Source organism: Engraulis encrasicolus, chromosome 17 (assembly GCF_034702125.1).
Source record: "Engraulis encrasicolus isolate BLACKSEA-1 chromosome 17, IST_EnEncr_1.0, whole genome shotgun sequence".
Taxonomy (NCBI): domain Eukaryota; kingdom Metazoa; phylum Chordata; class Actinopteri; order Clupeiformes; family Engraulidae; genus Engraulis; species Engraulis encrasicolus.
In genome coordinates, this window is record NC_085873.1 from 2399772 (window position 1) to 2412271 (window position 12500).

At 45.4% G+C, this 12500-nt stretch overlaps 1 protein-coding gene across 1 annotated transcript in view; it reads left to right on the forward strand.

Annotated features, from left to right (window-relative positions):
• The window catches only part of brsk1a (BR serine/threonine kinase 1a), a 41841-nt gene that overhangs the window by 11808 nt on the left and 17533 nt on the right, over nucleotides 1-12500 (forward strand). The window contains exons 9-14 of the mRNA XM_063221549.1: nucleotides 2350-2381; nucleotides 3004-3168; nucleotides 5012-5109; nucleotides 5913-6066; nucleotides 8743-8803; nucleotides 9887-10691. Of these exons, the coding sequence (XP_063077619.1) occupies nucleotides 2350-2381; nucleotides 3004-3168; nucleotides 5012-5109; nucleotides 5913-6066; nucleotides 8743-8803; nucleotides 9887-10691 (1315 nt within the window). The remainder of the gene's footprint in view (nucleotides 1-2349; nucleotides 2382-3003; nucleotides 3169-5011; nucleotides 5110-5912; nucleotides 6067-8742; nucleotides 8804-9886; nucleotides 10692-12500) is intronic.

A 12500-nucleotide genomic window follows, 5' to 3' on the forward strand; every position in this document is an offset into this window, starting at 1 on the left:
TTTGAAAATGAGAACAGGTGTATTGATGCTACAGATGGCTAGCCAGGCCGTGCCCTCCTAGTGATGCAACAGCTTCAGCGTTGCTACCAGTCAGGTCAAGAGCAATGCAAGTACTTTCTGAGTTCCATCAAAATCGGGAACTTCTCCCACTTTTTTGGGAAGCAAGCAATCATTAGCAAACCAAGGGAGGTCGTTTAGGAAATGCCGTTTTGGAAATGGTAATTGTTATGCTCTTTGTTCAGACCAAGTCTCGAAGAGATTTGAAAGTTGATGATTATCAGGCTAACAGATGACTATCACAGAAAGGTTTGAGAATGATGACTGTGTACATCCCTGGTCATGGTACAGGATAAAGGCTGATTCAAGTTGTAGAGTGAGAGGTCCTGAGGTCCCGGGAGTGAGAGAGCACATTTGAAATCCTTTTCTTGTATTACGTTTCGGCCACTGAGGTCTTCTTCAGATTCTTCCTCAGAGGTCAAACATAATTCTGCCATGGAATAAAACTCAAAAAAGAAATTCAAGAGTGCAGACATATCACTGTGAAACCTGTGCCACAAACACTAAGGGTATTTCCATACCTAGTCGCCTTTAACTGAACCAATCTCAGTCCTCTTTAAGTGGACTCAAATGTGAACCGACAGCAAAAGGACTCAGTGCTAAGTTCTGTTTTTGTTCATAATGTGAGTGTATCACAAAAAGAGCTGGCTGCTGTTTCTGTTCCCGTTAGGCCAGTGATTCTCAAAGTGTGGTCCGGGGACCACTAGTGGTCCGCAACAGAGCTCAGGTGGTCCGTGAGGGGATTTCTACTTTTCCAAGATAAGCTAGCAGTAGGCTATATTTGTAACATTTTCATGTTTTCAACACAATAAGACAGGCTTATAATGTGAATAAAAAGTAAGTGATCTGCATACAAATTAGCAGTGTCAAATTAGCATCCATCAACTGCCAATTCAGTTGACAGGTGGTCCCCAATATTTTTTGGGGGGGACAAAGTGGTCCTCGGTCTGAAAACGTTGCGTTAGGCTTTTATGGTATGTCAATCCGCTTTTTGATCACACCCTGTGCTCTGGAGCTCTCCTTAATTGATTACTGTACATCTAGTCACAAGTGTAACTTGTCAGGACTCATAAGCGAAACACACTGAGACCATGTCAATAAAGGTGTCAGTACGGTTCATTTCTGAGGGGTCTGGGTACAATTTGGAGCGTTCACATATGCACAGAAAATGCTGAGTCACAGCTCTGAATTGAAAGGGACCAGGTGTGAAAACACCCATATATGCTGCATTCAGGCTCTTGATATTTGAGGTCTTTTTTATTAAAATGTGGGTATGTTCAAGCTGAATGAACACATTCTAATTCAAAATGTGGGTCCTAGCTCTTATGCAACTTATTTCACATGTGCTTCTGAGGTTGAGATATTTAACTTTTAATAGGGGCACCGTTTCCCAAAAAAGGCAGGCATTCAGCAGACGTTTTTTGCAGGTGCCTTGGGCAAAAACTGCTAAATGTCTGGAAGGGACCAGGTGTGAACACACCCTAAGGTACAAAATAGTAGTGCTTCTTGGTAGGCCAGGTAGTGCATGCCCATTTTTGTAAAAAGAACTTGAAAATGTGGAGCATGTGCGTGGAGAAAAGATATGGTTGAAAAAATAATACAGTTTGATTATTTCAATTATGAATCATAATGGAGTTATTTTCAATCTGCCATGCTATATTGTATATTAATGTACACATAATGTTGTTATTACACTTTGCATATCCAACCAGTGTATTACTCACTGCTTAGAATGTCATGATTGAGGTGCTGTTTACACATATACAGATATTTTTAAATGTGGATATTTTTTCATCTGTTAACGTGTAAACGCAACATGTGTATAAAAATAAAAACTCCATTGTAACAGGTGTGTTTTAGCCCCCTAAATTGGAGTTTGTTAAAGCCGGATTTTTGATGTAAGGATTTTAAAACTCTGTTTACGAATGTAAACGGAAGGCCAAAACGACCCATATTTGTATAAACAGCTTCTCAGAAGCTTAGTTGTAGCAGTAGAACCTTGACACTATACATATTTGAAGACCCCCTTTCCAAAACCCTTTAGAAGCCATTTAAATGCAATATTTGTTTTGTGATCTGTACTGGATATCTGTAGTACTGCAAGATACCAGCAGTGCTGAGCCAGTTTGTGAGAGGCAGATACACAGCTCCACCTGCTGTTGATCAAGAGATATTACTAATGACTCCTCTCTCTCTCTCTCTCTCTCTCTCTCTCTCTCTCTCTCTCTCTCTCTCTCTCTCTCTCTCTCTCTCTCTCTCTCTCTCTCTCTCTCTCTCTCTTCCCTCCTGCAGCTAGATACCATACAGAAGCACTCCTGGTATCAGTAAGTGACAGTTGATCTTCTCATATTTCAAGCCATGCTTTGTGCTGTTATATCTGTGCCAGTGTCTTTGTTCTAAGTCTTTGTTGGAGTTGAAGCTGTTGGTTCTGGCATCTGCCATTTTAAATCATGTGTGAGTGTGGTGGTTAATATCCACACCTGTGTCCACACCTGTGTGTGTGTGTGTGTGTGTGTGTGTGTGTGTGTGTGTGTGTGTGTGTGTGTGTGCGTGCGTGCGTGCGTGCGTGCGTGCGTGCGTGCGTGCTTGCGTGCGTGCGTGCGTGCGTGCGTGCGTGCATGCGTGGGTAATGTGTGTGTGTTTGTGTGTGTGTGTGGTGTGTGATGTGGACTAAACATCAGTGGACTAAGTAAAAGACGTGCCAGACAGCTAGCTAAATACTGCTCAATATCTGCAGTTATAGGGAGCATGTTTATCTGGAAGAGAAGATGTTTCCTGTATCCTTAATGATGCATTCCCATAACAAGATGTGTTTGTTACTGGTCAAAATAGCTGTTTGATTATTCATCATATTTGGTTCCTATTGATATTAACTCGTAATGTGAAGTCAAATAAAGATAAAATGTGTGTGTGTATTCTTCACGGTGTCCTTTTTTCCTTCCCCAGGGCGGGTCGTAATGAGCCGTGCCCGGAGTTGCCTGCCCCGCGGCGGGTGTGTGTGCAAAGCATCACCTCCCTGACAGAGCTGGACCCGGACGTCCTGGAGAGCATGTACTCCCTCGGCTGCTTCAGAGACCGCAGCAAACTCACACGCGACCTGCAGTGCGAAGAGTGAGTGGCCTCTCTCATCCTATAGAGAGATAGAGGGAGAGAGAGAGAGAGAGAGAGAGAGAGAGAGAGACAGAGAGAGAGAGAGAGAGAGAGAGAGAGAGAGAGAGAGGAAGAGAGAGAGAGGGAGAGAGAGAAGCCAAGAGAGAGTGAGAGAGAGAGAGAGAGAGAGAGAGACACACAGAGAGACACAGAGAGACACAGAGAGAGAGAGAGAGAGCCAGAGAGAGCATGTTCTTCCTCAGCCACTTTGGGATGACTGCAAACCCACACGCGACCTGCAGTGTGAAGAGTGAGCTTTCTCATTCGATGCATACAGTAGAGAGAGAGAGAGAGGGAGAGAGAGAGAGAGTGAGAGAAGGGGGGAGAGAGAGAGAGAGAGGGAGAGAGAGGGAGAGAGAGATATTACACATGTGCTGTCTGCTCTGCTTGGGGGACCTCCGTGAGCTCACGAGGGATCTGCAGTGTGAAGAGTGAGCGACCTATGACCTTCTGCCGTACTCCATCTGTCCTCCTTTCTCACCTTCTCTCTCTCTCTCTCTCTCTCTCTCTCTCTCTCTCTCTCTCTCTCTCTCTCTCTCTCTCTCTCTCTCTCTCTCTCTCTCTCACACACACACACACACACACACACACACACACACACACACACACACACACACACTCACTCACTCACTGACTCTCTCCGTCTGTTCAGGTTGGCTGCATTTCCCTCGGTCTTTCACTCCCTCGTGACTCAGGAAAATCTTCCATTTCTCCTTCCCCCCTCTTCCTCTCTCTCGCTCTCTCTCTCTCTCTCTCTCTCTCTCTCTCTCTCTCTCTCTCTCTCTCTCTCTCTCTCTCTCTCTCTCTCTCTCTCTCTCTCTCTCTCTCTTCAGATTTTAGTGTGTTCATGCTGCATTTCTTCATTTCTGTGTCTGATTCCTTACCTATTATATCAGTGTATCAGAAAAAAATAGAACGAACGAAAGAAAGTAAGAGGCAGATTGGGAGGGAGAGAGAGAGAGAGAGAGAGAGAGAGAGAGAGAGAGAGAGAGAGAGAGAGAGAGAGAGAGAGAGAGAGAGAGAGATTTCTCTGTCCATTTCTTTCCCCGTCTCCTTGTAGCGCCTCCTTGTCTGAGGCGTTAGGAGCGCTTGAGTGAGTGAGTAAGTGTTGAGTCATATCATCTGCTATCCTACCCATGGTGCCAGTGTTGTCAGACTCTTTATCAAACTGTCTCATACTGGATCTAGATTTAATACAGATCTCTTTCACACACATACAAATCCTCCTGGTTCGGTCTTAACACAGAGTGGTATAACACTTGTTTTGATTTCACGGTCTGGTTCTGGTTTGTTATTCATGTGTTGTGTTTACGTTTGAGTTGTGTTTCTTGAATAGTTTGAGCCTCGCAGAAAAAGTCCTGGCAATTGGTTTTAAGGGGCTGTGCACGTTGACTCCGACAGCACTGCGGAGCACTTTTGCTTCCCACTTTTGCTTTTCACACGAACATAGCATTGATAGTCAATGGGCGGCTCCGACAAAATTGAACTCGTCTCTGTTCGCCAGCCGACATCCGCGAATGTCCGCAGACATCGGTGTGCGGGGTTCTATTGACAACAATGGAATCGAACTTTTGCAGAGTAGTGCTCAGCAATTTGTCGGAGCCGATGTGTGGAGGCCCTTAATTGAAATCCTCCACAGATGCACACACAGCCCATTCTGCGGGCCACAAGAAACACTGCTATTTTAGTTGTTTTCTTTTTCAGAATGGAATCCCATTTCTTTGTTTGTAAAACGTGTGCTTCAGTCCAAAAAAGTTTGAGTTGATATTGAATTCATAACACGTTTTCTCATCTTCCATCGCAGAGAGAACCAGGAAAAAATGATCTACTACCTGCTTCTGGACCGAAAAGAGCGCTACCCCAGCTATGAAGATGAAGACCTGCCTCCCAGAAATGATGTTGGTGTGTATACACTTTTCCTACCTGGTCTCATTGTAATTGAGGACATTTTTTGCAAGCACACTGATACATACGGCTGAGCACAGAAGGAAACCAGGGTTAAATGAATGTTTTTCATCACTAACCAATTTGGCTAGAAGACTAGTAGCCAACAATCACTATTTGCCAAAGTGGTTAGTACGTTTTTTTCTACCAAACAAACTGAATTTTCACCAGCATTTGGCCGGTTGAATGGAATTAATTTAGAGCCCTGGCTGTAACTTGCTTATGTAGCCTACATGTGTGTGTGTGTGTGTGTGTGTGTGTGTGTGTGTGTGTGTGTGTGTGTGTGTGTGTGTGTGTGTGTGTGTGTGTGTGTGTGTGTGTGTGTGTGTGTGTGTGTGTGTGTGTGTGTGTGTGTGGACTTTCCCATGTTGATGCGCAGAGGGTGGTGTATATGCAGGACATTGTTAATGTGTGTGTATAGATGTAGTATAGATATTAATTATAGACATTGTGAAAGCGAAAACCCAACTGGGAAACTCCAACTTCCCATTGCCATTGTGGCACAGCACTTCACAGCACACAACAATATTGCATTTATGCCTCACCCATGCAAGGGGGCAGCCCCCAATGGCGTACGAAAGGGAGCCGTGCAGTGGGACGGTACCATGCTAGGAGGATGGGGAAGAGCACTGGTTAATTACTCCCCCCTCCAACCTGGCGGGTCGGGAGTCGAACCGGCAACCTTTGGGATACAACTTTGACGCCCTAATCGCTTACCCATGACTGCCCATATGCTGTGTATGTGTGTTTCTGTGTGTTAGTAGATCCTCCTCGTAAGCGCGTGGACTCGCCCATGTTGACGCGCAGTGGACGATGTCGGCCGGAGAGGAAGAGCCTGGAGGTTCTGAGTGTCACCGAACAGGGATCCCCCACGCCACCACGCCGAGCCCTGGACACCTCTGCACACAGCCAGAGGTGGTGAACACACACACACACACACACACACACACACACACACACACACACACACACACACACACACACACACACACACACACACACACACACACACACAGACACACACACAGACACACACACACACACACACACACACACACACACACACTCTCATTCTCTTTCTCTCTCTCTCTCTCTCTCTGTTTCTCTCTCTCTCTCTCTCTCTCTCTCTCTTTCTCTCTCTCTCAGACACACACACACACACACACACACACACACACACACACACACACACACACACACACACACACACACACACACACACACACACACACACACACACACACACACACACACACACACAAATATACACAATCAGCCTGTCACTATCACATGCACGGACAATCACAAACCAAACCATGTAAAAAGGCTCTCAGATAGACAGGGGAACATATACTGTATATACTGCCCACCAGGGCTTGACATTAACTTTTTTCGCTTGCTGGCCACAGTGGCTAGTGGTTTTCCCGAGTCACTATAGCCATCCAGCTATTGTACTAGCCACAAATTAGATTTTTTTTATCATGACGCTGTACATCTAACCTCAGAAGATGAGGTGCTTAAAGCAAGAAGATGAGTGCATGGTTTTCCACATGGAATTAAATCAAACAAATAGAAACTGAGTGACTGAGCTTTTTCTTGACCTTTAAGCAGAGATGTGGACTTGTGACTTGTGACGCGGACTGACTTGTGACTTGAGTCACAAATGACTTGACTTGAGACTTGACTTGCCAATATTAGGAGTGACTTGTGACTTGACTCGACTTGTACGCTATTGACTTGAGACTTGACTCGACTTGACAGTTTTAGCTTGCAATGACTTGCAATTGTGCTCCAAGTCAATGAATATATTTTTTTTTTTTTGCATTTTGTGTGTGAAAAAAATGCATGAAAGAAAGAAAGAATAAATGATTTACCTTCAACCATAGTCAAAAACCATGCTAAAAAATATATATGATCAAGTGTGGGTTGCATGGTCACCCAAACAAACATGAAAGCTTGTCTGCAGCCGTGCTGTAATGGTTAGGGAGTTGGGCTGGAGATCACAGAGTTGCAGGTTTGAATCCCACCCTTAAACCCACCTCTTCCTACGTCTCCATCCATGACTGAAGTGCCCTTGAGCAAGGCACCTAACCCCATATTGCTCAAAGGACTGTCACCAATATATGTGTTGGATAAAAGATAAAAGTAATTTAATGAATAATTATAAACCATGGTAAAACCATGGTTAGTTTTCAGAGTAAACCCATGGTTCAATTTATAGTTAAACCTAGTAAAACCAAAAACCAATGCCGAAACATGCTCAAAAAACTGAAATCGTAGTATACCATGGTCGATTTTCGGGACATGACTGGCGAAGGGGGACATGCAAAGCAGTGTGGAGAGGTAATGAATTTATGACCAAAGGTAATTGTCAATATTGCACATAGAATACAAGGTGACTTGTTAATGACTTGGAAATAACAAGACTTGGACTTAGACTTGACTTGGCTTTGGCACGACTTGGACTTGGACTTGACTTGACTTGGCTTTGACACGACTTGGACTTGGACTTGACTTGGTCAAATGTGTCGTAACTTGTGACTTGACTCGGACTTGATTGGAAGGACTTGAGACTTACTTGCGACTTGCAAATTAGTGACTTGGTCCCATCTCTGCCTTTAAGTCAAACAATTGATACGCAAGTGCAGAATATACGCTATTCTGATATGTCATACCATAGGATAAGCTACCTGCCAAATTGGCTAGTGACACTGAAAGTGTTACCAGCCACAGCCAAGTTTTACCAGTATTTGGCTGGTTTTCAGGTGCCAGTGTCAAGCCCTGCTGCCCACACACAGCCATTTCTTGAAATAGAGTTTTACTGATAGGCATATGCCCACTGGAATACTACATGTATGTTCACACACATATCCATATACACACATATCTGATGAACCATATGATCGCTTCAAAACAAACATTATTTTTTAAGCAGGGCTGAGTGTGGACAAAATGACATTGCCCAAGGCGATATGCATTCACGTTTGTATTCATATGAACAAACGCATGACATACACCCACGAGACATAGTAGCACGCACGCACGCACGCACGCACGCACGCACGCACGCACGCACGCACGCACGCACGCACGCACGCACGCACGCACGCACGCACGCACGCACGCACGCACGCACACACACACACACACACACCATATGAAAATGCATAACACACTCTCTCTCTCTCTCTCTCTCTCTCTCTCTCTCTCTCTCTCTCTCTCTCTCTCACACACACACACACACACACACACACACACACACACACACACACACACACACACACACACACACACACACACACACACACACACACACACACACACACACACACACAGGGTATGAGCTAGTATCACCATCTTAAGTAATGCACTGTGAATCTCGCCCAGCTTGGCATGGTTCCGCCAATCCATGCATGATTAATGCAGTGTTAAACCAACACTTAGAGAGCACTCTGGGACCAAATTCACTCTAGAAGATGTCAAATCGACTCTCTCTGTGTTGAATTAACACTGCATTTTTGTACTGAGCAGCCATGTGTGTTTGATGCAGCGTCTCTTGTGTTGTTGTTTCGTCTCTCGTCATCTTTTTAGGTCGCGTTCGGTTAGTGGTGCCTCCACCGGCCTCTCCTCCAGTCCCCTCAGCAGCCCCAGGGTAAGAACCTGTTTGGCCATCTATTTATTTATTCTCACTTTATTTGGCCATGAGTTTACTATTTATAATTTATTACTAATTTATATATAATTGATATATAATTAATTGTTTACTATTTTGCCATCCATTTATATATGTATATATTTTTACAATTTGCCAATCTACTTATTCACAACACACCAGTGAACATATTGTTATAATATTTTCCATTTCATTTTTTTTTACTCGTACAACAAATATTGTGAATATATTGTGAATTGTGTAAATATCTTAAATATTGTAAATTGTGTAAATATGTGTGAATTTTTACTGACCTACTTTTTTCACCACACACTAGTGAATACATTACTATAATGTCTTTTTTCCTGTAATGAAATGAGATGGAAGTGAAAGTTGAGTGACTGTTCCCTTCTTAGCAGGCCGCTTAGTGGTCGTACGACCTATTAACTGTTTGTCACATAAGAAATCCACCCTGTCACACACCACAACACCCTTTTTCCTAACGCCACACATACTACATGCCATTGAGTGTCCACATCTGTGTGAATCGTTTAGACACGAAGCCGTTGAGCATTTTAACTACCCATGCTAACAAAGTCCTTTAGCATTTCTACTCATGCGAATGAATCCCTATAGCTTATTACCTCATGCTAATGCTAACGCTAAATCTAACTAGCTAGCTAGCGACCACCACCACCACCACCACTAAAATCACGCCTACTCACGTGTTTGTACGCACCTCTCACACACCTTACACAAGGCCATCCATGTCTTCTTTTCTTCCACGTCACGCGCACTTTCTTCCTTTCTTCTCTTTTCTCCTTTTCTCCCACACTACCATCTCATAACCCGTTGCCATTGCTTTTCTCTTTCTCTCTTCCCTCACTCCTTTCCCTTCCACTCCTTCTCTTGTTGTTGTGCCACACCTCTTCCACTCCCCTCCCCCTTTCCTTCCCCTCTTTTCCTCTTTCCTCTTTTCTTCTTCTCCATCCATCCTCACCAACCCCTTTTCACCTTCACCACACCGCCTCCTCTTCACCCTTCACCCCTGACCCCTGACCCCCCATCCCACCCCACCACCAGAGCCCTGTCTTCACCTTCAGCCAATCCGAAGTTGCTGCGGCCAGCAAGGCAGGAAGTGGCGGCGGGGGCAGTGGCGGCGGCGGCAGCAGCAGCAGCGGTGGCGTTGGTGGCGTCGGTAGCGTTGGTGGCAGCAGCACCACGCCGCGCCCCGCCCGCTCGCACGAGCCGCAGACGCCCCAAAAGACGCCCCAAAAGACGCCCCAAAAGACGCCCCAAAAGACGCCCCAAAAAACCCAAACGCTGCCGCCCAAGGCGCCCGCCGAGCAGCGGCCGCACCTGCAGTCCATCAAGTCCCTGCCTCTCCACGGCAACAACCCCCCCAAGTCGTCGTCGTCCACGGCCACCGCGGCCTCCTCGTCCTGCTCCTCGCGCTCCCCCTCCCCCTCCCCCCTCCTCTCGCCCCTCCCCCTCTTCCTCTTCTTCCCCTCCCCCTCCGCCGTGCTCAAGTCGGTGACTAAGACCCTGTACCCCCTGTCGCAGGTGACGCCGCAGGGCTCGCCCCTGCCCACCCCGCTGGGCACGCCCGTGCACCACCACCACCACCACCACCACCACCACTCCTCTTCCTCCCAGCATACTCCTCCTCCTCCCCACACCCCGCCTTCCTCCTCCTCCTCCTCCTCGTCCTCGCGTGCGGAGGGCGGAGGCGGCGGGGGGGTCGGCTCGCTGTCGTTGACCCCGCCCTCTAGCCCGGGAGGGGGCGGCGGCATGGCAGCCAGTAGCTCCGCCCACTGGAGGACCCGCCTCAACTCGTTTAAGAACAACCTGCTGGGCTCGCCGCGCTTCCACCGACGCAAGATGCAGGGTGAGGATACACGCCAACACACACACACACACTCAACACACACACGTTTCAGGGCATAAAACTGCAGGCTGAACAAATATAATAACCCCTATTATGAAGCCTCATGGTAATGATAAACAAGGTAGCTTTTTGAGCAATTTTGCCAGTCAACATCAAGATTGGGTATTCATTTTCTGATAGAATGATTGAAAAACGTTTTCTGCTGCTAATCCAAGTTTTGTTAATAAAATACAATGGGACATGCTAAACAATAATGGGATAAGGTAATAGTATTGTTGCCCAGACATATTTTTACCTCCACGGCCCTGCCAGTTATCCTGACAAGCCACACCCCCTCTACTGATTCCACCAGCTATGAAAGTAGATAGAGTCTGGCTTGTCAGGCTACATGCTAGTAGATTTTATGCCAGATACCTCCAAGAATTCATTTGAGCGACAAAACAACAAATAGAAATTCATATTTCATTATTATTTACGCTATACGTGCTCCTTTTATAAAACATGTGTTATTGGGGGATTTTGGACAAGCAGAGTAGAACCCACCGCCCACCGACTTTTTGCTGTCATCTCGTTGACTGTTTTTTTGAAAATTTCCGGGGTTTTGGCGTAAAATCTGGAAATTATCCCGATATTTTGAACCTCAAAGATGACAGGTATCAATGGGTATCATACCTGTGCTCCTGTCCCGAACTGTTGCGGTGATTTCCAGGTCGCGGGTTGAAGCCCAAAGTGTCAAACCAGTGCGAATGAGTAGCCTACCACATGTCCCACGTTCTTATCTTACAGCTGCAGCTGAGGATGGTGAAAGCTGAGAGCACTAATACATCACAAAGCTAAGCCTAAGTTATATGCAGTATACTAGCTTAATATTATGTAATTTAGAATAGGGCCTATTCCATGGTATTGTAGTGCCTCAAGTGTAGTTTATAGTATTCTGTATCCTGCTAAATGGACTCATTTCCAAGCTTTAAAATGTCAGTCAAGACATGTATTGGTTTGACTGCTTTAACCCTTGTAAGATGTTTGGGTTTTGGTTACATAGTAGGTGGTCAGGTCCTTTGGACCCGGGCTTATAGAAAAATCATAAAAAAGGAATTAAAAAAGCATAGCTCCTGTTCGCCTTCATGTCCCCATCATCCTGTTTGGAAATGTCTTTGTATGTATGTTTTTGAGGGTGAGAGATGCAGAGAAAGAAAGATAAGGAGACAGCGAAGAAAGTGAGTAAACTCAATCCAGGCTCTCAGATTGAGCCACAAGTGATCTTCTCGTACAAGGTTGCAACATTGATGCATAACTGGAGGACCCAACAATATCTGCACTCCTTTTCCCACATATTTCACCTTCTGTCTTGTCTAATCAACATCTGATCAGTATTGTATCAAACAGCTTAGAATATATTCATTTTTAAGCCCCCCAAGTGCAATGGTTCCAAAAGACCCAGAAGCCCCCACTGTGTAATAAAAACTGTGCAGCGGGGTAAGCGGGGAGGGTTTACTATCTCCAGATTCATGTTCCTCACAGAAAATGAGCCAAGGCCAGTGAATCTCAGTGTGAGAGAATAGTACCCAAACCCAAACACCATACAAGGGTTAAATACTGTATGACCCATCATTATGTTGGACATATCCTTATGAAGGAAGTAATGCATGGAAGCTCAGATTTTAGATTCAGGGAAGGTCATGGACATGTCAAGGTATCAAAATCGCAGTTTGGAGGAGAGCTGTCCCTTTGAAACAACTGGTGTTCTAAACCAACACTTTTTATTCACTGTTCAGACATTTCCCTATTGTATGAATTGAATCATTAATT